We start from the raw sequence: 22,899 nt of genomic DNA on the forward strand, positions 1-22,899 counted from the left end.
AAAAGCAATAATATAATAAAGTTGATTTTCAAAATTCATTAGTGGCAATGGTAAATGGTAAAAAGTCATAGAAAACATATATTGCAAATGCTGTGATATAACTGTAAAACAGACCCCTTTGTAATGTAAGTATTCATGCAACAATTTTGCTATGTCATTTAGATAACATAAGTAACAGTAGGCACATATTCTCAATGATAAGTAATTAGGGTATATAGAAAGTAAGAAAATAGTTACTGTTAGGGTGATGGATTTCTACTGATTGTTGAGGCATTAAATAAATGACAGAACTGTGAATTTAGCAGCAGGAGTAGAGTAGAGATTGTAGAGAAATTTTGCAATAAAAATGGTCATTAGGAGCAAATTCACCATGTATAGTAAAGTGTAGAAGAGACTCAGAGCAATTGTGCATAACATCTGCTTTTCATCCTTGTGTCAGTGGCAGTGAAGGATTGAATGAGAGTATCATATACTGTAGCCCAATGCACTGAGCATCACAGATAGGTCAGTATCTGCTTTTGTCTTGTACATAGGGACAGTGTGGCCCAGCAGATGAGAGTACACTAAACAAAAAGACTGCGTAGGTCATGAATGTGGCCGAAAGCAGCATAAACTCGCCGTATGGGCTTGCGGCACGCCTCTTCATGCAACACGCTGGCACGGAAGGGGTTACAGTTTTTTGTGGGAGGAACTTAAGGAAAACTGCCTGGATTGTGATTGGCTGGATTCTGTATAGGGGCTGGTCTGGCATACATATAGTCTTCAGACTTAGGACATTCTGCCTCTTCCAGTATTTTCCATGAGACTGATAGACTGATAAGTATACTGATTCCTATTACTTGTTTCATTTCCTCCTCCTATCATCTCCCTAGCTCTTTTCTCTCTTGTCTGTCCCTAATCTTCCTTCTATCTCCCCCTGTGTCTCTTCTCTTGGTGTGCATTTCTAATTTTTATAGTAATAGCATTTGTCTCGGATTCACATATTGCACTTGCTATGCGGGGGCCCGTCGGCATATCAACCCCGGCGCAGCTCAGCCCTCCCGCCCGGCTCATGGTATCCAACGTGTGCCTGGACAGGCCAGGGTAGGCCTTATGCGCTGCAGTGCAGGAGCCCTAGTGCGTGCGCGGCCGGGCTCGGCCGCCCGCCGTGCACGCGTACATCCTCTCCCCACCGCTTGAGGTAGCCGGGGTAGGTCGGGCGCGCCGCGTGCAGGGGACCTGGCGCGTGCGCGGCCGCCCGCCCGTGCACGCTCTTCCACCCTTCTCTTTTCCGTCTCCGTCCCCGCCGCTAGCTGCGGCCGGGGACGGAGCGCCGGGGGCGGCTGCGGTGACTCGCCAGGGACAGAGTCTTTCCGTCCCTGACCCACCGCTTCAGGCAGCTGACGGCCGCACGAGTCACGTGGGCCGGGTCAGCGCTCAGCCCCCCCCCCCCCAGATATATATATATATATATATATATATGTGCTAATGGTTAGGCACTTTGTGTATTTTAACAGGGGTTTTATCCCTTACATGGAAATAAAAATAAGTAGAAATAAAATAAACATAAGTAAAAAGTCAGCCCATGCTAAAACTCCCCAGCGGAGGGGTTGCGCGGCTGCCGGACACGACGGGTCGGTGCGGCGCACGCGTGCTGTCACCCCTTTTGTCACCAAGGGGGCCCATATTAGGCCTGCCCACGATGGAAAAGATTATTAAAATGCAGGACGGCGGCCGCCCGTACCCGGACGGCACGACGCGCCCTCCCTTCTGCTGCGCATGGCCTGTCAACGCCGTCAGACCTGGCAGGGCCCGTCGGCAGGGGTCGCGCCACGCCCGCCCATGGGTCGTTCGCGCGGCGCTTAGTTCTATAGCCAGCCGTGGGCATGCGGACCCTGCCGGTCACGGGCAGGGGCCCCGGGCTGCCGGTCACTCACCCCAGCCCCAACCCTCCATCGACCTTTGCGCTGCCCCCCTTTCTAGCAGTGACCAGGCTCCAGTATCTCGTTCTTAGGCCAAGGGTCGAGATCGGAGGAGTGCGAAGCGCAGGTGGGTATGGCAGGATTTATTACAGCGGGACGGCTACGCCGTGATGCCCGACAGTGCTGGATCTTCGGGATCCTTGCTCCCGACGGGTGGTTTGCGAACCTCCCGTGGGGCGCGCGACTCGCGGGTTGGGTCTGATCTTCGGCCGCCTTCACCCACGGCTGCCCCCCTTGGTGGACGCCACCGTTTTGTCCGCCATTCGCGCCGCTGTTGTGTCGGAAGTGGCTCCCTTGTTGTCCTCCGAGCCCGGTGGACTGGGTCTGCCCACTGTTTCTTTGTCGGATGACATTGTGCGATCTCTTACGCCACTCCTGTCCTCTGGGGCCACGCCCCCCCCGCCAGCCCCGCTCACAGCGCTGCGAGACCCATGGGGGAGCATGAAACAATGTCTCGCTTTTGTCTCACCAGCCGTGGACGTCGGGACAAACCTGGAGTCAGCCGATGCATCCACCAGTTGTCCGGCGGTTGCAGGGACCGATGGAGGACCCTCTTGCGCAGGTTAGTCTTCATCTGACCCTGACTGGTTCCGGGGGAGCGCCGCTACTCCCCCGACGCGGATTTAGATCTAGTGCTCAGTCCCGGTCCTCTAGCCGGGGCACAGTACGCGTAGGGTTTCCAGCGAGCGCTGTATACACAGGCATAGGCATTGGGGCACAGACTCTTCCCTTGCCTTCACATCCTTAGAGTGTGTGTCCTCCTCCTACGGCTTTGCACTGGTCAAGCGTCGCAAACGGTGCGAGCGCCGGTATTCCACCTCTTCCGCCTCTCATGGGTCAGTTGCGTCAGACACCGTTCACTGCGCCAACACGGCAGTGCACCGTGCTCTCCGGCCCTGGGTCCGGGAGCGGATCCGTAAGGGCCAATATGGCAATATTTTGTTTTTACTAGCTATTCTCGTATAGCCTTGCTTTCGGCTAAGCAAAGGGCAGGGGCAGCAAGGATGCTTTGCGCTCCTGCCCGACTTTAGTTAGGTACATGTTGATCTTTGCGGCGCGTTACTTACAGACGCGCCCGGATGAACACTTTAACATTTTGCGCCATCAGTTCCTTATACACGTGCTGCACCATAAGTACGAAGGGTCGGCTTGGCGACGTTACTGTGAGGACTTCCGCCGTAAAATCTGCACGGGCGGCAGATCTACTGTATAACTGTTATGCACACCAGTGCCTGCAGGAAAGTACTGGTGTCAGAACTGTTATGCACTCCAGTGTCTGCAGGAATGTACTGGTGTTTGAACTGTTATGCAAAACAAATGGACTCACAGACAAACTGGGGAATATGACATAACGTACACAGAAGGTGATAGGGTAACAAAATACACACAAAGTGAACAGAGAAGCCCAGAGGCTAAGGAACTGGGTATCTCCCTTGTATTAGAACTGCTCAGATGTAAAAAGCAAGATGTTGTGTTTTAATACGTAGAGAACCCGAAATGCTGTTGCTAAGGGCAACAGCAAAACCCTAAAGGGTTACCAACGGGTGTGGCAGTAAACTCCTTGGTCAGAGATGGAATGATAGACACAAGGAGAGTCTCCACAATCCTGATTCTCACTTGCAGTGCACAGGTTTAAGCTTACTGCCACTAAACTGACCCTGACACCTAGCACAGTGAGACAGGATTAGACAGGCAAGTGTTAGAATACAGCCGCAAACTTGCTAAGTTCACAGAGTAATAACAGAACCCCAGCAAGCTAAACGACTGACTCCAGTCTTACTGCTAGGTCTGGATTGGCAGAGTGTAATACCAAATCCCCAGGCCTATTTGCAGTAAGCAACAAACAAATACAAAGCTACACAGTACTGGCTAACTTTCATGAACTGACTAACCAACAAAGATTCAGCAGCATCTGCTTACCCTGAAAAGAGGCCTTATAAAGCAGGTGCTGTCCACGCCCCACTCAGAACTCACAGACTGTGAGCACAAAAACCAGCACCGGATCCCCTGCCGTGCACAGAGCCTATAACCACTGCACAGCAAAAGACCCGAACCGGAGTATCAGCTGCGCTCAGGTTACTCCACTAGCACTTGTCTCCCGGTTGCCATGACGACGTGGCAGCACAGGGCAGGAGACCCTAACAATAACTTCGGTAAAAAGGCGGTGGAATTGTTCTCGGAGCGGCCAAAGGGTTTGGCCGGCGCTTAGGACTGTAGTACATCGGGACGTTTGGGCTCAACGACCTGCCCTCGTTCTGCCGGCTTTCGAGGGGGTACATCGAGCGCGGGGCATAGTTAATGCTTCGCTTTCAATACTGCCCAATACGGCTTGGGGTGGCGGCAGCTTTTTGTCACCCCTACATCAGCTGTGGCGGAGGCCACGGGATCAAGGACTGCCCCACTCCATGGCCCGGGGGTAATTCTGGGCTCCATACCCGCGGCCCCAGGCGCTGGCCTCAGCCCCCACCCTAATTAGACTACGGGCGCTCATACCCTGGCTGCGACGGTACCCCCGGCCGGTGGACGCCCTATTCTTACACTCTGGTTTTGCATCTAGTACGAACTTGCGTTCGGCTCGGGAGTTTCCGGCCGTGCGCCGGCAGAAGGTTGCTGCTGCAGTGTCGTCGGGTTGGATGAGGGCCTTTTCATGGAACCCCTACACCCCCCCCCCCTTACCAGATTGGTCATTGTCCCCCGTAGGCATAGTGCCCAGGAAGTCCGTTGGCGGATCTTGACTCAACCGTCTTTCCTGTCCTCTCGCATCATTGATTAATTAGGTCGTCTGGTCCGGGGCCGGTGACGTGTGCATTGGACATCGAGTTAGCGTTTCGCTCCTCCCGTGCACCCCTTTCGCCTTTCGAGTTAGGGGTTTTTTCAACTGGATAATGGCTACTACATTTATCGCGGCCTCCCTGTGGGGTTTTTTCTCTCTCTGGCGCATACTTCGAAAGGTGCAGTTCGGCCCACCTGGCTCTGTTCGCTGCGCTGTCTTGCTGCAGAGGGCATTGGCAGGGTCCCCTGAGCCTCCTTGTTTACCTCGGGATTCAGATGATATGGTCGGTGGTCTCTGTAGGCTCCTTGGGGACAAGGCGCTGCGTCTTCACGACGATATCATCTATGGGCTCACCGTGGGCAAGCTTACTCTACACCAGGCTCACTACTTCTTGGGCCTGTTTCCTTTTGCTTGTAACGTTACCCCCATGGGTAAGGATTTTCGGTAGGAACCTGGAACGAGCGACAGTTGGGATTAGACACCCGCATCATTTCTTGGTTTAGCACTCAAAGGATTTATGATTTGGGACAAATTTATAGTTCGTTTCACCACCTCCCTGGAAGCTTTTCGCGTCCGCCTCTGGTGCTGGCGTTTCTGGCTGTTGCGGGATATTTTTTCCAATATGGGGCGCAGTGGAGCTCTGGCGCTATGCCCTGCGTAGTAAGCGGGTGGTCTGCTGGTGCGACAATTTGGCCGTGGGTTTGGCCATAATTAGGCAGGAGTCCACACCCTTGCCGGACTGCGGGTCTTCGCACAGATAGTCTTGCTATGCGGGGTTGAACGACATTACGTTGCGAGCCACGCATGTCCCGGTCGAGCGCGACTAAATTGATGATACCCTTTCTCGCGGCAACTAGCAGTGGATTAGGCAGTTGGCTCCTGCAACTCTAATCCAAGGGGACTTCTGTCCTGCTTCTGTGTGCGGATTGGAGGATTTAGCCCACAGGTCTTTGGCTCCTGCAACTTGCGCGGATTATCTGCCCGCTTGGGAGCGGTGGATTCGTTACCTTCTCGAGAGGGGCCATAGCGGTAATACCCCTTACAAGGCAGATGGCCCATATTTGCATGGGATTCGGGATGTCTGGGATGGTGGCAGAAGGCCGATCCCTGAACATCCGGGCAGCAGGCCCTCAGGGATGGTGGCAGAAGGCCAATCCCGGAATATCGGGGGCAGAAGGCCCTCCAACATTTAGTTTATTATTTCAATTACACTTTTGAGATATTTTATTTTCATTTGCTCTCCGCTTTCTGCTATGGGTGATTAATAGGTCAACCGTCCTTTCGTTAGAGAGGGGCTTTTTTCATCCCAGTTTAGATTTAATTGACATTCCTTTCAGTTCATAAAAGTCAGCGACGTACGTCCCGACGGTTTGAGGTGTAAGATTCAGCGCTCACGATACTAGGATACGTGGATACCATACGGGGATACATGGTTCGCCTCTTCGCGGCTGCCTTTACGATGGCCTTCCACGGTGCGTTCAGGATGGATGAGCTGGTGTCCGTCTCCCGGACTTTTGCCTCGCCCATGCTGGCGGCGCACATCGTCGTATGCCCCGACGGTTCGTGGTGTCGGATTCAGCGCTCCAAGACTGATGCAGCCAGCTGGGGGGCTGTGGGTTCGAATGGGTCAGGATCGTGCGCGGGGCATTTTGTCCGGTCGCCGCAGCCCAGGCTTATTCGTCCGTACGGCCTCCAACGCCCACCGGGTGTTTCGTCCATTGTGACGGTTCCCCGTTTACCAGATATCAATTCCAGTCAGTTTTGGGACGTTGTCTTTGATACCTGGGTCTATCTCCGGCCGACTATGGGACTCACTCTTTCCGCATCGGCGCTGCGTTAGCAGCCGCTGCGGCGGGTTGGTCCGAAGTCGACGTTCGGGCACTGGGTAGGTGGAGGTCTGGTGCAGTCAGACGCTATATCAGGCCTTTTCCTCCCAGTGCGCCCCTTTGAGGACTAGCCGCTCGTCGCAGTTGCACTTTGCGATTGCGGGGGCCTTGAGGAATTTTTGTTTTATCGTTGGTTTTAATTACGGCTTTTGTCGGCTGACGAAGTTTTGCGTTTTTGCCTCAAGTCAAGTTGGGCGACCCCCCCCCCCCTTCTTCACCCCCCCTCTGTTAGGGATGCAGGTTAGGTTACCCATTTTCTCCATAACATATTTCATTTACTACCCTCAGTCATACCCTTCTTTTGCAGGAAGGCGTACGCTTTATATGGCTTGTCGGCCGTAGCTTTGTGTTCTGTTCTATTTAGTTTGGGTTGAGTTTAGGTTAGGCTACCCAATTTCTCTATACCATTTTCATTTATTACCCTCAGTCATACCCTTCTTTTGCAGGAAGCCGGCTAGACCCACGCTTTATATGGCTTGTCGGCCGTAGCTTTGTGTTCTGTTTTATTTAGTTTGGGTTGAGTTTAGTTTTCTTCGTGTTATGCTTTGATTAGTGAGTGGGTTTTTTCGGTTCAGGTGGCGGTGGCAGGTTGGTAACCTGGCAGTTGGCCGGTTTCTGAACGGTTATTTTAGTTTAACTTAAGGACTTTATTGTTAGTAACTTCGGGTGAACTTTTAGGTATTATTATAGTCTTAGTATTAATTTATGGGCACCACCGTACCTGGTGGCCCATATGATAGACCATAAACATGTGTGGATATCGGGGCCGGAGGCCCAAATTTTTACCCCATAGGGGCGGAGCGTACCTCCGTCCCTACAACTGTTGGTGGGCAGGGGTAGTGGCAGAAGGTCGACCCCTAGCCTTGGATTTTGGAATTCCGAGGTCTGGGATGGAGGCAGGAGGCCGATCCCGGAACATCTGGGGCAGAAGGCCCCCTCACACATATATTTTTATTGCTCGGGATGGAGGCAGCAGGCCGATCCCGGAACATCTGGGGCAGAAGGCCCCCTCACACACATGTTTATTGCTCTATTTTGTCATATAATTTTAGATCACCCTTATTAAGTTGTTTATCATGCTTAACCGTTCTTCTCCCCGCCACCTTAGTTAGAGAGGGAAGTCTGCATTTTTAGTTTTAGAATTAATAGGCCTTCCTCTCAGTCAAAATAAAAAGCTGACCCCTTTCACGCCAATTACCGTTGTTGTGTCTTTATTTATTAGGATAAGTGTGCTTGAGTGGCGTGCGGATGCATCTGACGTGCGAAGTTTAAGGTTCCTTAATAGGAGAGTTTTGCCAGTGTGTGGTCTGTGCATAGAGGGTTTCCACTGTGGGCTCAGAGGGGTACCCGGTGTCTAATATATGTTTTGCCCATTTCCTGGCTTGATCAAAGCCACTGATAAAACATAACAATTCATTCACATTGTTCGGATCACTTCTGCTTTTCCTTTGAAATATTCCGAAGCAAGGAATTATGGTGCAACTGATATAGTTTAAATATTTTACTAACAGTTTGATAATATTTGTATCCACTCAGTCATTATTCTGTTTTCTACTTGATAGCACTAACTAATGAAAATATTTATTAATATATTTTACACACTATTTCAAAGAAATACACAATATCGAAACATTATTATATTATACATGTTATAAGATCATATAACATCACATAAAGTACATATGTACTGTAATTAAGTGTGCTGTATGACTACCACTTCATTAACTAGGATATATCTCACTTGTGGGGTGGGTAAAGTTTGGGAAGTATACCAGATTTTACTGCTGCTAGTTTACATATTACTTTATTGTTTCTTTGCTCACTGTGATGGTTTGTTATTTCAAGGGCTCAAGATGGACTCTTCAAGCCACCACTATGGATGGGAACTTTGTAAGTATCCCTGTCACAAAATTAGACTTACATTTTTTGCATATTAGCAGTATTGCAATATCTGAACATGATGATTAGTGACATGTTAAAGAATCTGCTCATGCTAGATACAGGATATATGACAGACTGACGCAAGGAGTAAATTATGAATGCGCTTCAGTGTAATCCCTAAATGTAATCTCCTGTAATACTGAACACTTGCATGCTTACTGATGCACTAAAAGAGGTGAGCACTTTGCAGTCCTCAGAGCACAGAGTGGAAAAGTAGTCTGAGCAGTTGGACAGATTAGAGGGTGTGCCATATACTACTACTACTACTACTACTACTACTACTACTACTACTACTACTACTACTGCTGCTGCTACAATTATTATTATTATTGTTATTATTATTATTATTATTATTATCATCATCATAATTTATTTAGAAAACAAAACTGTGGGTGTCTCTTTGATTGCCACCGATAGCCAGAAAAGTGCAAGGGCTTTGCTCAGGATCCCCCTGACCCAATATAGCCACTGTGGTACATTTAAAATTGTCATGTCAGTATAATAAATAAAGTATTTTTGCAAGTTACTGTACATACATTATGGTTGCAGTAATAATTTATTTTGTTGTCGCTTATTTTTTTTTTTTTTTTTTTTGTAGGGAGCTATCCAAATTCAGCCGGATCAGATGCAGGTAATATTTCATTCATGCCATAAAATAAAAATGGACACAATACATTTTCAAAACCTCTAATATTCATCTTTTTTTCCCATAGACTGTGAATCCAATATTGATTATTGTCCTTGTGCCATTTGTTGATATTGTACTATATCCTCTTATTTCAAAATGCAATTTGAGTTTCACGTAAGTACAGTATAACAGTTAGCAACATATATACAGTAGATGTCTAATGTTATTTATACTGAGACGTGATATAAACACTTTTTTCAGTGTCCTGCACTTTCTATTTACAGATGACTTCTATTGATTTGCTGGTTGTGTATTACGGGGGTTGTGTATTAGAGAGTCCTGGGATAGACCACAACAGCTCCCATAGCTCTGGTTGAGGAGATGTGGGGGTGGGGGTGGCTTGGACAAATGAGTAAAATATTTTTATAGGGGGTAGTGTCATTTTATGATTTACTACAATTACTTAACATTAGGTGCAGAGCCGGTCCTAGGCGTAGGCAAACTGGGCAAATGCCTAGGGGCACAAGCAGCTTCTGCTGATTAAAATGATATGCGGCATGCCTATATTCTGTGTGTGACTGCGACTGTATCTACATACAAAATGCTACATTACAGTGTATTCCTGGAAATCACTGTAACGTAGCATTTCGTATGCAGATACAGCCACAGTCGCACAGAGAATAAAGGCATGCTGCATATCATTTAATCAGAAGAAGCTGCTTGTGCATCCTAGCCACATAGTAATGCAAATAAGATGCATTTTCGTCAAAAAAGATGCCCCAACATTACCAGAGCTGCCAGCTGACTCACGCTAGGACAGATCTGTATACAAGCAGAGCCAGCGGTCACAGTGTTAGTGGCCATGTGAGTGCTGTGTGCGGGTGGGTTTGTTGTGCAGTAATGTTCGGCATATGTGTAAGGGGCATTATGTGTATCATGTGTATAAATGAATTAATAATGTGTGGCATATGTGTAAGGGGCACTGTGTGGGTCATTATATGTATAAGTGCACTAATAATGTGTGGCATATGTGAAAAGGGAGATTATGTGTGTCATTATGTGTATAAGGGCATTAATAATGTGCAGCTTATTTGTAAGGGACATTATGTGTATAAGGGTATTAATAAAGGTTGTCATAATGTGCAAGGCACATTATGTTTCTAAGGACATATATAATGTGTGTCATATGTGTAAGGGGCATTACTCAATGGTATTATGTGTATAAATGCATTACTAATGTATGGTATTATGTGTATAAGGTGCTCTACTGTGTGGCGTAACGTATAGAAAGGGCACACTGTGTAGTCTAATGTGAATAAAGAGCAATATGGTATGGTGTAATGTGAATAAGGAGCAATTCAGTGTGATGTAATGTGACTAAGGGGCACTACTGTGAGAAATAACGTATATAAGGTAAAGTGGTACTACTGTGTGATGAACGTGAATAAGGGACACTATTGCATGTTAAGCTGTGAATAAAGTTGCACTACTGTGTGGCGTAATTTGAATTGGGGGTACTATTGTGTGGCCATGTCCCTTCCCAGCAAGAACACACCCCTTTTTGAGCTGTGCGCCAAATGTGTGCACTGTTCCTATTTAAAATATAGGGGGTAGGAGCACCAAAATGAGTACTGCTATGGGTGAGGGGTGATGTTTCTGGGAAAGGGGTGCAGGATCAGAGGCAGAACCAGCGGTGGTGCTAGGGGGCACCAGCAAAAATCTTGCCCAGGGCATCATTTTGGTTAGGGCTGACTCTGAATAGGCGTTCTAATTTCAAAGGTGATAAAAACCCTATAATATAGGTAACAGTGAGAGAAAAAACAGGGAGCAGCAGCAAAAACAAGAGACTGTAACATAATAATAAACAATGCATAATAATATAAAAGAAAAAGTGTTTTATAATTGGTCTGGCCACCTTTAGATTACCTTCACCCATTAGTTTGTACATGGTCTCCTGAAGCATTGCCTATACAGATTGTGTTATAGTATATCTGGTTCCTGTCTGTGTTTTTAATAGAGATGTGCAGTTCTGCTATGCTGAAATACGAACACACTGGAACTTAGGAGGAATCGAGTACCAATTTTTAATAATTTTGCATCCTGGCTTGGGTCTGTTGTCAGTTCGGAACTCGTATTTGAAAATTTAACTCGGGTTTTAAATTGCATATAAACAGATCCAAATTACATGATTTTAGCAGGTTTTATCGATTTTTCATCCCAAAATATTAAAGGATTCCAAAGCAGAACCAAAAACCAAATCCCAACCAAAACTCTTGAGGGTGGTTTTGCCAAAACACAATGATAACTTAGGACCAAAACATAAACCAAAACACGGGGGGGTCCTGCCACTTCTCTAGTTTTTAATGACCAAGGACTCCAGAGTGAATTTTTGATGCCATTGGTTTCTACACACCATACAGTTGAATTAACAGAGACGGTCTTGTGTAATGTTCAAGTAAATGACAATAAACAGTGCAACCTGAGCAATATAAAGCAATAAAATAAAGTAGCAGGGTCCCCCATTCATGTTAAAAATCACAAATTCTTAATATGATAGCTAAGATTTACCACTGCAGACCGGAATAAACTATATTTTGGGGCATATAATTTAAAAAGGAGATTTATGGTAGACTTACCATAGTTAAATCTCTTTCTGCGAGGCACACTGGTTTCCACAGGGAATAACATCGAGGTGTAGAGTTGGATCTTGATCTGAAGCACCAACAGGCTAAAGCTTTGACTGTTCCAAGGATGCACTGCACCACTTCCTCTATTGCCCCGCCTCCAGGCACTGGAGCTCAGTTTTGTTAACCAGTCCAATGCAGTAGCAGGTAAGAGAGACGGTAGATGTTAGTACCATAGAACCACATTCTCACGACAGGAGAAGGGACTAGAAGCTAATGCCATACAAACCCAAGAAGCTAAGTGCGTCAGGGTGGACGCCCTGTGGAAACCAGTGAGATTTAACTATGGTAAGTCTACCATAAATCTCCTTTTCTGCAGCGAGGTACACTGGTATTCCACAGGGAATAACATCAGAGATGTCCTAAAGCAGTTCCTCATGGGAGGGGACGCACTGTAGCAGGTACAAGAACCCGGCGTCCAAAGGAAGCATCCTGGGAGGCGGAGGTATCAAAGGCATAGAACCTGATGAACGTGTTCACTGAGGACCATGTAGCCGCCTTGCACAATTGTTCAGCAGACGCGCCATGGCGAGGCGCCCAAGAAGGTCCAACAGACCGAGTAGAATGGGCCTTGATAGCAGCACTAGCTGGTAAACCAGTCTGCGCATAAGCTTCTGCAATCACCATTCTAATCCATCTGGCCAAGGTTTGCTTTATCGCAGGCCAGTCACGTTTGTGAAAACCAAAAAGTAAAAAAGGGTATCTGACCTCCTGATGGAGGCAATCCTCTCTATGTAAATACGGAGAGCCCGTACCACATCCAAGGACCGCTCTTTGGAGGACAAACCAGAAGAGATGAAGGCCGGAACCACAATCTCCTGGTTAAGGTGAAAAAATTATATCACCTTAGGCAAATAACCTGGGCGAGTTCTAAGAACAGCTCGGTCATGGTGAAAAATCAGAAAGGGTGGACGACAGAACAAAGCGCCTTAGTCCGACACCCTCCTAGCAGAGGCAATAGCCAACAGAAACTCGACCTTAAGGAATTTAAGGTCCACAGACTCAAGAGGTTGAAATGGAGACTATTGCAGGGCATTCAGAACAACAGACAGATCCCATGGAGCCACAGGAGGGACATGGAGGCTGAATCCGTAAAACGCTGAGTGAAAGTGTGAACATCAGGAAGGCATGCAATTTTTCTCTGAAACCACACCAACAAGGCAGATATATGGACCTTGAGGGAGGCCAGACAAAGGCCCAAGTCTAGGCCCTGTTGTAGAAAAGCCAAAAGTCTGGAAGTTTTGAAAGTATATGCATCATAATTCTTAGCCGCACACCAGGTGAAGTAAGAATTCCAGACCTTGTAATCAATCCGAGCCAAAGCTGGTTTACGGGCTTTCAACATAGTTTGAATGACCGCCTCAGAGAACCCTTCTGCTTTCAGGAGAGATGCTTCAAGAGCCACACTGTCAAAGCAGTCTGGACAGGTCCGGGTAGACACAAGGGCCCTGAACAAGGAGGTCTGGGCGTTGAGGAAGTAGAAGAGGACACTCTATTGAGAGACCCTGCTGGTCTGAGAACCAATGCCTTCTGGGCCACGCTGGAGCGACTACAAGTAGTATTCCTCCTTCTTGCTTTAACTTCCGTATTACCTTGGGCAGGAGTGACACTGGAGGGAACACGTACGGCAGCCGAAAGTTCCATGGAATTGACAGTGCATCACCGAACGCTGCTTGAGGATCCCTTGTCCTTGTTTCGAAGACCGGAACCTTGTGATTGTGTCGGTATGCCATCAGGTCTACATTTGGTAATCCCCACTTGTCCACTAGGAGTTGAAAGACTTCTGGATGAAGACTCCACTCTCCGGCGTGCACGTCCTGACGACTGAGGAAGTCCGTTTCCCAGTTGAGGACTCCCGGAATGAACACTGCCGATAAGGCTGGTAGATGGCATTCCGTCCATTGGAGGATTTTTTGACACATCCATCATTGCCATGCGGCTTCGAGTGCCGCCTTGATGATTTATGTATGCCACCATGGTGACGTTGTCTGATTGTACTTAAATAGGCCTGTTCTGTACCAGAGGCAGGGCCAGTGTCAACGCATTGAGTACTGCCCACAATTCCAGAATGTTTATCGGGAGGAGAGATTCTTCCTTGGTCCACCGACCCTGGAGAGAGTGTTACTCCAACACCACACCCCAACCCCACAGACTGGCGTCTGTAGTCAGTAGAACCCAGTTGGGGATCCAGAAGGGATGGCCCCTGCTCAACTGTTGGTCCTGTAGCCACCAGCTCAGTGACAGACGAACCTCCGGAGTCAAGGAGATCATTTGAGAACTGATCCGATGAGGCAGGCCGTCCCACTTGGAAAGGATTAACCTCTGCAGAGGGTGGGAATGAAATTGAGCGTACTCCACCATGTTGAAAGCCGACACCATGAGGCCTAGTACTTGCATCGCCGAGTGTATCGACACTCTTGAGCGATAGGGAAAGTATCTGATCCTGTCCTGAAGTTTCGGGACTTTCTCCGAAGACAAGAACAGTCTTTGACTGTGTGTGTCCAGCAGTGCCCCCAGGTGCACCATGCTCCGAGCAGGGACCAGCGAGGACTTCTTCCAGTTGATGAGCCACCCGTGGGCTTGTAGGAAGTTTACCGTCAGTCATAGATGACTGAGTAGGACCTCGTGGGAGTTTGCCAGGATCAGCAAGTCGTCCAGATATGGCAGGATCCTTACTTCCTGGCGACGAAGATGAGCCGTCATCACGGCCATAATCTTGGTGCAGATCTGAGAAGCCTTGGCCAGTGCAAACGGCAGAGCCTGAAACTGGTAGTGAAGGTTGCCAACAGCAAACTGCAAATAGTGCTGATGCAATATTGCAATAGGTATATGCAGGTAAGCATCTTGTATAACCAGGGATACCATATAATCTCTGGGTTCAATGGGCAGTACAATTGAGCGCAGTGTTTACAGATGGAACTTGGATAACTCTCACAGCTTTTCAGTGATTTGAAGTTGAGTATAAGCCGGAAAGATCCATTGGATTTCGGTACTAGAAACAGGATCGAAAAGTATGCTCTGCCTCTTTGGGATAGAGGTACCGGCACCAACACTCCTGTATCCAGGAGGGAACTCACAACCAATGTTAGAGCTTGCGCCGTTAACGGATCCGAAGGGGTAACCATTGTGCAAAACTGGCGATGGGGACGCCTCTTGAAAGAGACTGTGTACCCGTGAGAGACAACTTGTCGTACCCATGCGTCTGAAGTGGTCATTAACCAGACATGGGTGAATCGCAGAAGTAGGCCTCCCACCCTGGGGACCCCCAGGGGGAGACCTGTCCCGTCATGCAGCAGGCTTGTCATGTTTAGAAGCAGGCTGACGGACTGCCCAGTATTATTAGGCCGTGGGCTTAGTGGTTTTTGGGAGCACGAGATATGACCTTTGCTTCCCCATGAGGCCGAAAGCAGGTAAAGGTGGTGCAGAAGGATTAGCATTTGAGAAAAAAGCAGTAATTGCAGCCGTCGAGCCAGACCCAATTTTTAATAAGGTCTTCCCCAAAGAGGATGTTTCCAGTACAGGGGAATACCTCCAAGGACTTTTGGAGTCCAGTTCCACCTTCCATGACCTCAACCACAAAATATGGCGAGCCAGGACAGATGTATTTGACGCCTTGGCAGCCGACACACCCGCCTCAGGGGACGGCTCCTGGTGTAAAGAACAGGTGGCGGTAGCACTGTGAGACAGGGAATGTCTGGGATTGAAAAATATATCGTCGGGCAGCACATCCTCTAATGCCTGAACCAATCATCAGTATATATTGCAGCCCCAAGAGGATGCAATCATGATCTATGTACAAAACCTGTAAGGGAGTCATAGACTTCAGGCATCCCTCCACACGCTTATCTATCGGTTCCTACAGTGAGGGGACAGTGAGTCGACAACACCCGATGGGTGACACATTAGTTCACTAGCAGTGAATTATCTATTTGTTATATAACTCTTGTCACGATCCGGGTATACGGACGCCATTTCTTATCCATCAGATGCCTCCTAAGGCTGGCTCAGCGCTCCAGGACCGGATCCCATCTGTTATCCTAATGTTCACATTCCTGCATCCTCTCCTGTCTCTCTGAGACGCTGTCACAGTAACGCCATATTACATCTGGCATGGCGTCTCCCGCGGCCTCCGCCGCCGTCCCTGAGCTTCTGCATGCAGAGTGTCAGAGTGGCGATTACGTCAGCCGCGGCCTCCGCTGTGTCCGCGTGGTTGGATGTGCACTTGTCAGCCTGGCGTCTCCTGTCTCCTGTGGCTGGCGCCGCCATTACTGTTTTCATTACCGCATGGATTACAAACCAAACTTCCCTCCAAGTGTCTGCATGGGCGCAGCCATCTTGGATTCTGTCAGCTGATCATTTCCTCCAATCTGTTATCAGTATTGTTAATCTGCATAATTGCCTAGCCAATCCCTTCCTTGCTGCAGGTATAAATACACTGTGCCTGAGCAAGGAAGGCGTCAGTGCTTTGGTTGTCAAACCTAGTTCCAGTTTGTCTCTCTCCTGTGGTTGTTTTCCAGGTTCCAGCTCCTGTCTCCACACTTCCACTAAAGAGACCCGCACCAGCATTCCACCTGCGGTGTAGCCTGACTCTCCTATCCATTTGGATTCATCTGCTTCCAGCTACAGATCCACCTGCTTTCAGCATCCAGCTTCCAGCAGAGGTCAGCTCTTCTTAAAGTGCCGGTACCCTTTTCTGCAGATTATCATTTATCACCGGCATTATAATTTCACCGCTCTCAAACTCCAAACATCACTTCATATTCCATCGCTCTCAAACTACATTTATTATTTAACTGGTTCCAGCCAGTATCCACTCCGTGCCAACATCAGCCTGGTTCCAGCCAGTACCCACAGCAGCCGTTTTATCCACAGCAGCCCAGCTTTCCCTGGAACACCAGCTGGTACGATCCTGGGCTATCTCCATTGCTACAGTCGGGCCTGGTAAGGACTTTCCATCTAGAAGATTATAAGAACTATCTCACACTACCAGAGCCCTGTGGCCCTTGCCACCCTGTAGTACCCAGGAACTGTATTTATCCTCTGCTGATTTTTATGTTTTCTTTTACTGCTGCTGTGTTACGGAGTTTGTCATAAATAAACATCATTGACTTTTACCCTGGTTGTCGTGGTCACGCCTTCGGGCAGTTCTTCTACATGTTACTTACATGTCTAGGGGTCTGATACAACCTCCCAGGTTCCGTTACATCTCAACCCCTACAACTGAGGCTGCCTCCCGTCAGCTCAGGCCCTCAGTTGTGACAGTAAGCACTGACCTTATGAATCCAGCCGGAGACCAGGATCAAGCGGCCAGGCCGATGCAAGAATTGGCAGCCCGACTTGAACATCAGGAGGCTGCACAGGGCCACATCATCCGCTGTCTCCAGGATCTCTCTACTCGGCTGGATGGGATTCAGACAACCCTCCGTGGATCAGACGCGTCCGGTGTGTCAACACAGTGACTCCAGCTATAACCCCACCCACCTTACCATTTTCTGCTCCACGTCTTCATCTTCCAACGCCAGCAAAATTTGACGGATCTCCAAGATTCTGCAGGGGATTTCTCAACCAGTGTGAGATTCAGTTTGAGCTACAACCTGGCAATTTTCCCAGTGACCGTACAAAAATTGCCTACATTATCTCTCTTCTCAGTGGCTCAGCCCTTGATTGGGCATCACCGTTATGGGAGAGGTCCGACACCCTGCTATCCTCCTACACTGCATTCGTGTCAACATTCAGGCGTATCTTTGACGAGCCAGGCCCGGTAACTTCAGCTTCATCTGAGATTCTCCGTTTACGCCAGGGATCACGTACTGTAGGACAATATCTTATACAGTTCCAGATCCTGGCATCCGAACTGGCATGGAACGACGAGGCCCTGTATGCTGCATTCTGGCATGGCTTATCTGAGCGTATTAAAGATGAGTTAGCTACCAGAGACTTACCTTCCAAGTTAGATGAGCTAATCTCACTCTGCACGAAAGTTGATTTACGTTTCAGAGAGAGAGCAACTGAGCGTGGAAGATCATCTGCTCCAAAATCTTCTGCTCCTCCTCCTCGCCAACTGTCACCATCTAAAGACGAGCCCATGCAAATTGGCCGTTCCCGTTTAACTCCTGCTGAGCGCCGAAGACGTCTCTCTGAGTCTCTTTGTCTTTACTGTGCAGCTCCGTCTCACACCATCAATGCCTGTCCCGAACGTCCGGGAAAACTCCAAACCCTAGCTCGCCCAGGAGAGGGCCGGCTAGGAGTAATGATCTCCTCTCCATCTCCTCATGATTGTAATCTCCCAGTCTCGCTTCAAGTTGCTCAACGTTATCGGAACGTCATTGCCCTCCTTGATTCCGGAGCAGCTGGGAACTTTATTACTGAAGCCTATGTTAAACGGTGGTCCCTACCCACCGAGAGACTTCCTTCGTCTATTTCCTTAACTGCCGTGGATGGCAGCAAGATTTTTGATGCAGTTATTTCTCTAAGGACTCTACCAGTTCGTCTGAGAGTGGGAGTTCTTCATTCCGAACTTATTTCTTTTTTAGTGATTCCAAGAGCCACACATCCTGTGGTCCTGGGCCTTCCATGGCTCCGTCTTCACAATCCTACAATTGATTGGACGACTACGCAAATTCTGGCATGGGGTTCCTCCTGTGCTGAGACATGTTTGTTTAAAGTATTGCCTGTCTGTTCTTCCTCCCCCAGGTCGTCTGATGTGCCACCTCCTCCATATCAAGATTTCACGGATGTGTTCAGTAAAGCCTCTGCTGATATCCTTCCTCCTCATAGAGAATGGGACTGCCCGATTGATCTCGTTCCAGGGAAGGTTCCACCTCGAGGTCGAACTTATCCGTTGTCTCTGCCTGAGACGCATTCCATGGAGGAATACATTAAAGAGAACCTAGCAAAGGGGTTCATTCGACCTTCTTCTTCCCCAGCCGGCGCTGGCTTCTTTTTTGTAAAGAAGAAAGACGGTGGTCTGCGGCCGTGCATCGACTACAGAGGTTTGAACGACATTACCATCAAGAACCGCTATCCTTTACCCCTGATTACTGAGCTCTTTGATAGAGTTAGCGGAGCTACCATCTTCACAAAGCTGGACTTGAGAGGTGCATACAATCTCATCCGGATCCGTGAGGGTGACGAGTGGAAGACCGCCTTTAACACCCGTGACGGACATTATGAGTACCTCGTCATGCCCTTCGGATTGAGCAATGCTCCAGCTGTCTTCCAGCATTTTGTCAATGAGATCTTCAGAGACATTTTATATCGTCATGTCGTGGTCTATCTAGATGATATCCTCATTTTCGCCAACGATTTGGAGGAACATCGTTTTTGGGTAAAGGAGGTTCTGTCCCGTCTCCGTGTCAATCATCTCTATTGCAAGTTAGAGAAATGCGTCTTTGAAGTCAAGTCCATTCCGTTTCTAGGGTACATTGTGTCCGGTTCCGGACTAGAGATGGATCCTGAGAAACTACAAGCAATCCGGAATTGGCCGGTACCCTTAACCCTCAAAGGGGTCCAGAGGTTCTTAGGGTTCGCCAATTATTACAGAAAGTTTATACGAGACTTTTCCACCATTGTGGCGCCTATTACTGCTTTAACTAAGAAGGGTGCTAACCCGTCCAAGTGGTCTGAGGAAGCTATGCAAGCCTTTCATCTGTTAAAACAAAGGTTCATCTCTGCACCAGTTCTGAAACAGCCCGACATCGACTCTCCTTTCATCTTAGAGGTGGATGCCTCCTCCGTTGGAGTAGGAGCGGTGTTATCTCAGAGGGCTAAAGATGGCCATGTACATCCTTGCAGTTTCTTCTCCCGGAAGTTCTCCCCAGCGGAGCGCAACTATGCCATTGGCGACCAGGAGTTGCTAGCCATCAAGCTCGCTCTGGAGGAGTGGAGATATCTGTTGGAGGGAGCTTCTCATTCAATCACCATACTTACAGACCACAAGAACCTTTTATACCTGAAGGGCGCACAATGTCTCAACCCTCGTCAGGCCAGATGGGCACTTTTCTTTTCCAGGTTCGACTTTAAACTCCAGTTCTGTCCGGGCTCTCAGAATCGCAAGGCCGATGCCCTTTCCCGCTCATGGGAGCAAGAAAATGAGTCAGAGTCTTCAGACAAGCATCCTATTATAAATCCGTTGGCATTCTCCACGGTAGGGATGGACTCTACGCCCCCATCAGGGAAAAGTTTTGTGAAGCCGATGCTAAGGAAGAAGCTCATGCATTGGGCTCATGCTTCCCGTTTTGCCGGACATACAGGTATCCAAAAAACCCTGGAGTTTATCTCTAGGTCCTATTGGTGGCCAACTCTGAAAAAGGACGTCTTGGAGTTTATTGCATCTTGCCCAAAGTGTGCCCAACATAAGGTATCCCGCCAGTCGCCTGCGGGGCAACTGGTTCCACTATCCGTTCCCCGTCGACCATGGACCCATTTGTCGATGGATTTCATTACAGACTTACCCATGTGCAACAAGTTCAATACCATCTGGGTGGTAGTTGACCGGTTCACCAAGATGGCACACTTCATTCCTCTCACCGGTCTTCCGTCAGCTTCCAAGTTGGCTCAAGTATTCATACAAGAGATCTTCCGACTCCACGGTCTTCCTGAAGAAATTATCTCTGATCGAGGAGTTCAATTCACAGCCAAATTCTGGCGAAGTTTATGTCAAGTCCTCCAAGTCAAGCTAAAGTTTTCCACGGCTTACCATCCTCAGACCAATGGTCAAACTGAGAGGGTGAATCAGGACTTGGAGGCCTTCCTCCGCATCTATGTGTCCTCCTCTCAAGATGACTGGGTTCAATTACTTCCCTGGGCCGAGTTCTGTCATAACAACCAGTATCATTCCTCATCTTCTTCTACACCATTCTTCACTAACTTTGGATTCCACCCTAAAGTCCCTGAGTTCCAACCGCTTCCAGCAACTTCTGTTCCAGCAGTGGATATCACCTTGCATCAGTTTGCCAATATCTGGAAGAGCGTACGATCAGCTCTGCTCAAGGCATCATTCAGGTACAAGAAGTTTGCGGATAAGAAGCGTCGAGCAGTTCCTGCTCTCAAGGTGGGTGATCGGGTATGGTTATCCACGAAGAATTTGAGGTTAAGAGTTCCCAGTATGAAGTTTGCACCTCGCTACATTGGTCCTTTTAAAATTGAACAAGTCATCAATCCTGTTGCTTACAGACTCCAGTTGCCTCCCTTCTTAAAGATACCCAGGACATTCCATGTTTCCCTGTTGAAACCGCTGATCTTGAATCGGTTTCATTCCTCACTTCCTCCAACTCCGAAAGTCCAAACTCAACGAGGCGTTGAGTATGAAGTGGCCAAGATCCTGGACTCTCGTCACCGTTACGGTCAACTACAGTATCTTATTGACTGGAAGGGTTACGGCCCTGAGGAACGTTCATGGACCAATGCTTCTGATGTCCATGCTCCTGCCTTGGTCCGGAGATTCCATTCCAAGTTTCCTCAAAAGCCAAAGAAGTGTCCTGGGGCCACTCCTAAAGGGGGGGGGGGTGCTGTCACGATCCGGGTATCTGGACGCCATTTCTTACCCATCAGATGCCTCCTAAGGCTGGCTCAGCGCTCCAGGACCGGATCCCATCTGTTATCCTAATGTTCACATTCCTGCATCCTCTCCTGTCTCTCTGAGACGCTGTCACAGTAACGCCATATTACATCTGGCATGGCGTCTCCCGCGGCCTCCGCCGCCGTCCCTGAGCTTCTGCATGCAGAGTGTCAGAGTGGCGATTACGTCAGCCGCGGCCTCCGCTGTGTCCGCGTGGTTGGATGTGCACTTGTCAGCCTGGCGTCTCCTGTCTCCTGTGGCCGGCGCCGCCATTACTGTTTTCATTACCACATGGATTACAAACCAAACTTCCCTCCAAGTGTCTGCATGGGCGCAGCCATCTTGGATTCTGTCAGCTGATCATTTCCTCCAATCTGTTATCAGTATTGTTAATCTGCCTAATTGCCTAGCCAATCCCTTCCTTGCTGCAGGTATAAATACACTGTGCCTGAGCAAGGAAGGCGTCAGTGCTTTGGTTGTCAAACCTAGTTCCAGTTTGTCTCTCTCCTGTGGTTGTTTTCCAGGTTCCAGCTCCTGTCTCCACACTTCCACTAAAGAGACCCGCACCAGCATTCCACCTGCGGTGTAGCCTGACTCTCCTATCCATTTGGATTCATCTGCTTCCAGCTACAGATCCACCTGCTTTCAGCATCCAGCTTCCAGCAGAGGTCAGCTCTTCTTAAAGTGCCGGTACCCTTTTCTGCAGATTATCATTTATCACCGGCATTATAATTTCACCGCTCTCAAACTCCAAACATCACTTCATATTCCATCGCTCTCAAACTACATTTATTATTTAACTGGTTCCAGCCAGTATCCACTCCGTGCCAACATCAGCCTGGTTCCAGCCAGTACCCACAGCAGCCGTTTTATCCACAGCAGCCCAGCTTTCCCTGGAACACCAGCTGGTACGATCCTGGGCTATCTCCATTGCTACAGTCGGGCCTGGTAAGGACTTTCCATCTAGAAGATTATAAGAACTATCTCACACTACCAGAGCCCTGTGGCCCTTGCCACCCTGTAGTACCCAGGAACTGTATTTATCCTCTGCTGATTTTTATGTTTTCTTTTACTGCTGCTGTGTTACGGAGTTTGTCATAAATAAACATCATTGACCTTTACCCTGGTTGTCGTGGTCACGCCTTCGGGCAGTTCTTCTACATGTTACTTACATGTCTAGGGGTCTGATACAACCTCCCAGGTTCCGTTACATCTCAACCCCTACAACTGAGGCTGCCTCCCGTCAGCTCAGGCCCTCAGTTGTGACAACTCTGCAGGGGGAAGATATTGAAGTAATGCCCGTTGTAGACAGGAGGAATGTCTTACCTGGGTTAGACCAGGGGTCTTGTCTGATGTACACTAAATGGTCAGAATGTGGTAACAGAATGTTATTTACCCTCTGACGTTTGAACATATCAATTTACTTAACCACATTAGGGGAATCCTCTTATCATCATTATTTGTAGG

The 22,899-nt window shown here is 48.4% G+C and overlaps 1 protein-coding gene across 1 annotated transcript in view; it reads left to right on the plus strand.

Annotated features, from left to right (window-relative positions):
- The window catches only part of SLC15A1 (solute carrier family 15 member 1), a 127,961-nt gene that overhangs the window by 53,637 nt on the left and 51,425 nt on the right, over positions 1 to 22,899 (plus strand). Inside the window, exons 13-15 of the mRNA XM_063950765.1 lie at positions 8,466 to 8,510; positions 9,160 to 9,192; positions 9,275 to 9,363. Coding sequence (XP_063806835.1) covers positions 8,466 to 8,510; positions 9,160 to 9,192; positions 9,275 to 9,363 — 167 coding nt within the window. The remainder of the gene's footprint in view (positions 1 to 8,465; positions 8,511 to 9,159; positions 9,193 to 9,274; positions 9,364 to 22,899) is intronic.

This window comes from Pseudophryne corroboree, chromosome 2 (genome assembly GCF_028390025.1).
Source record: "Pseudophryne corroboree isolate aPseCor3 chromosome 2, aPseCor3.hap2, whole genome shotgun sequence".
In the NCBI taxonomy this organism is placed as follows: domain Eukaryota; kingdom Metazoa; phylum Chordata; class Amphibia; order Anura; family Myobatrachidae; genus Pseudophryne; species Pseudophryne corroboree.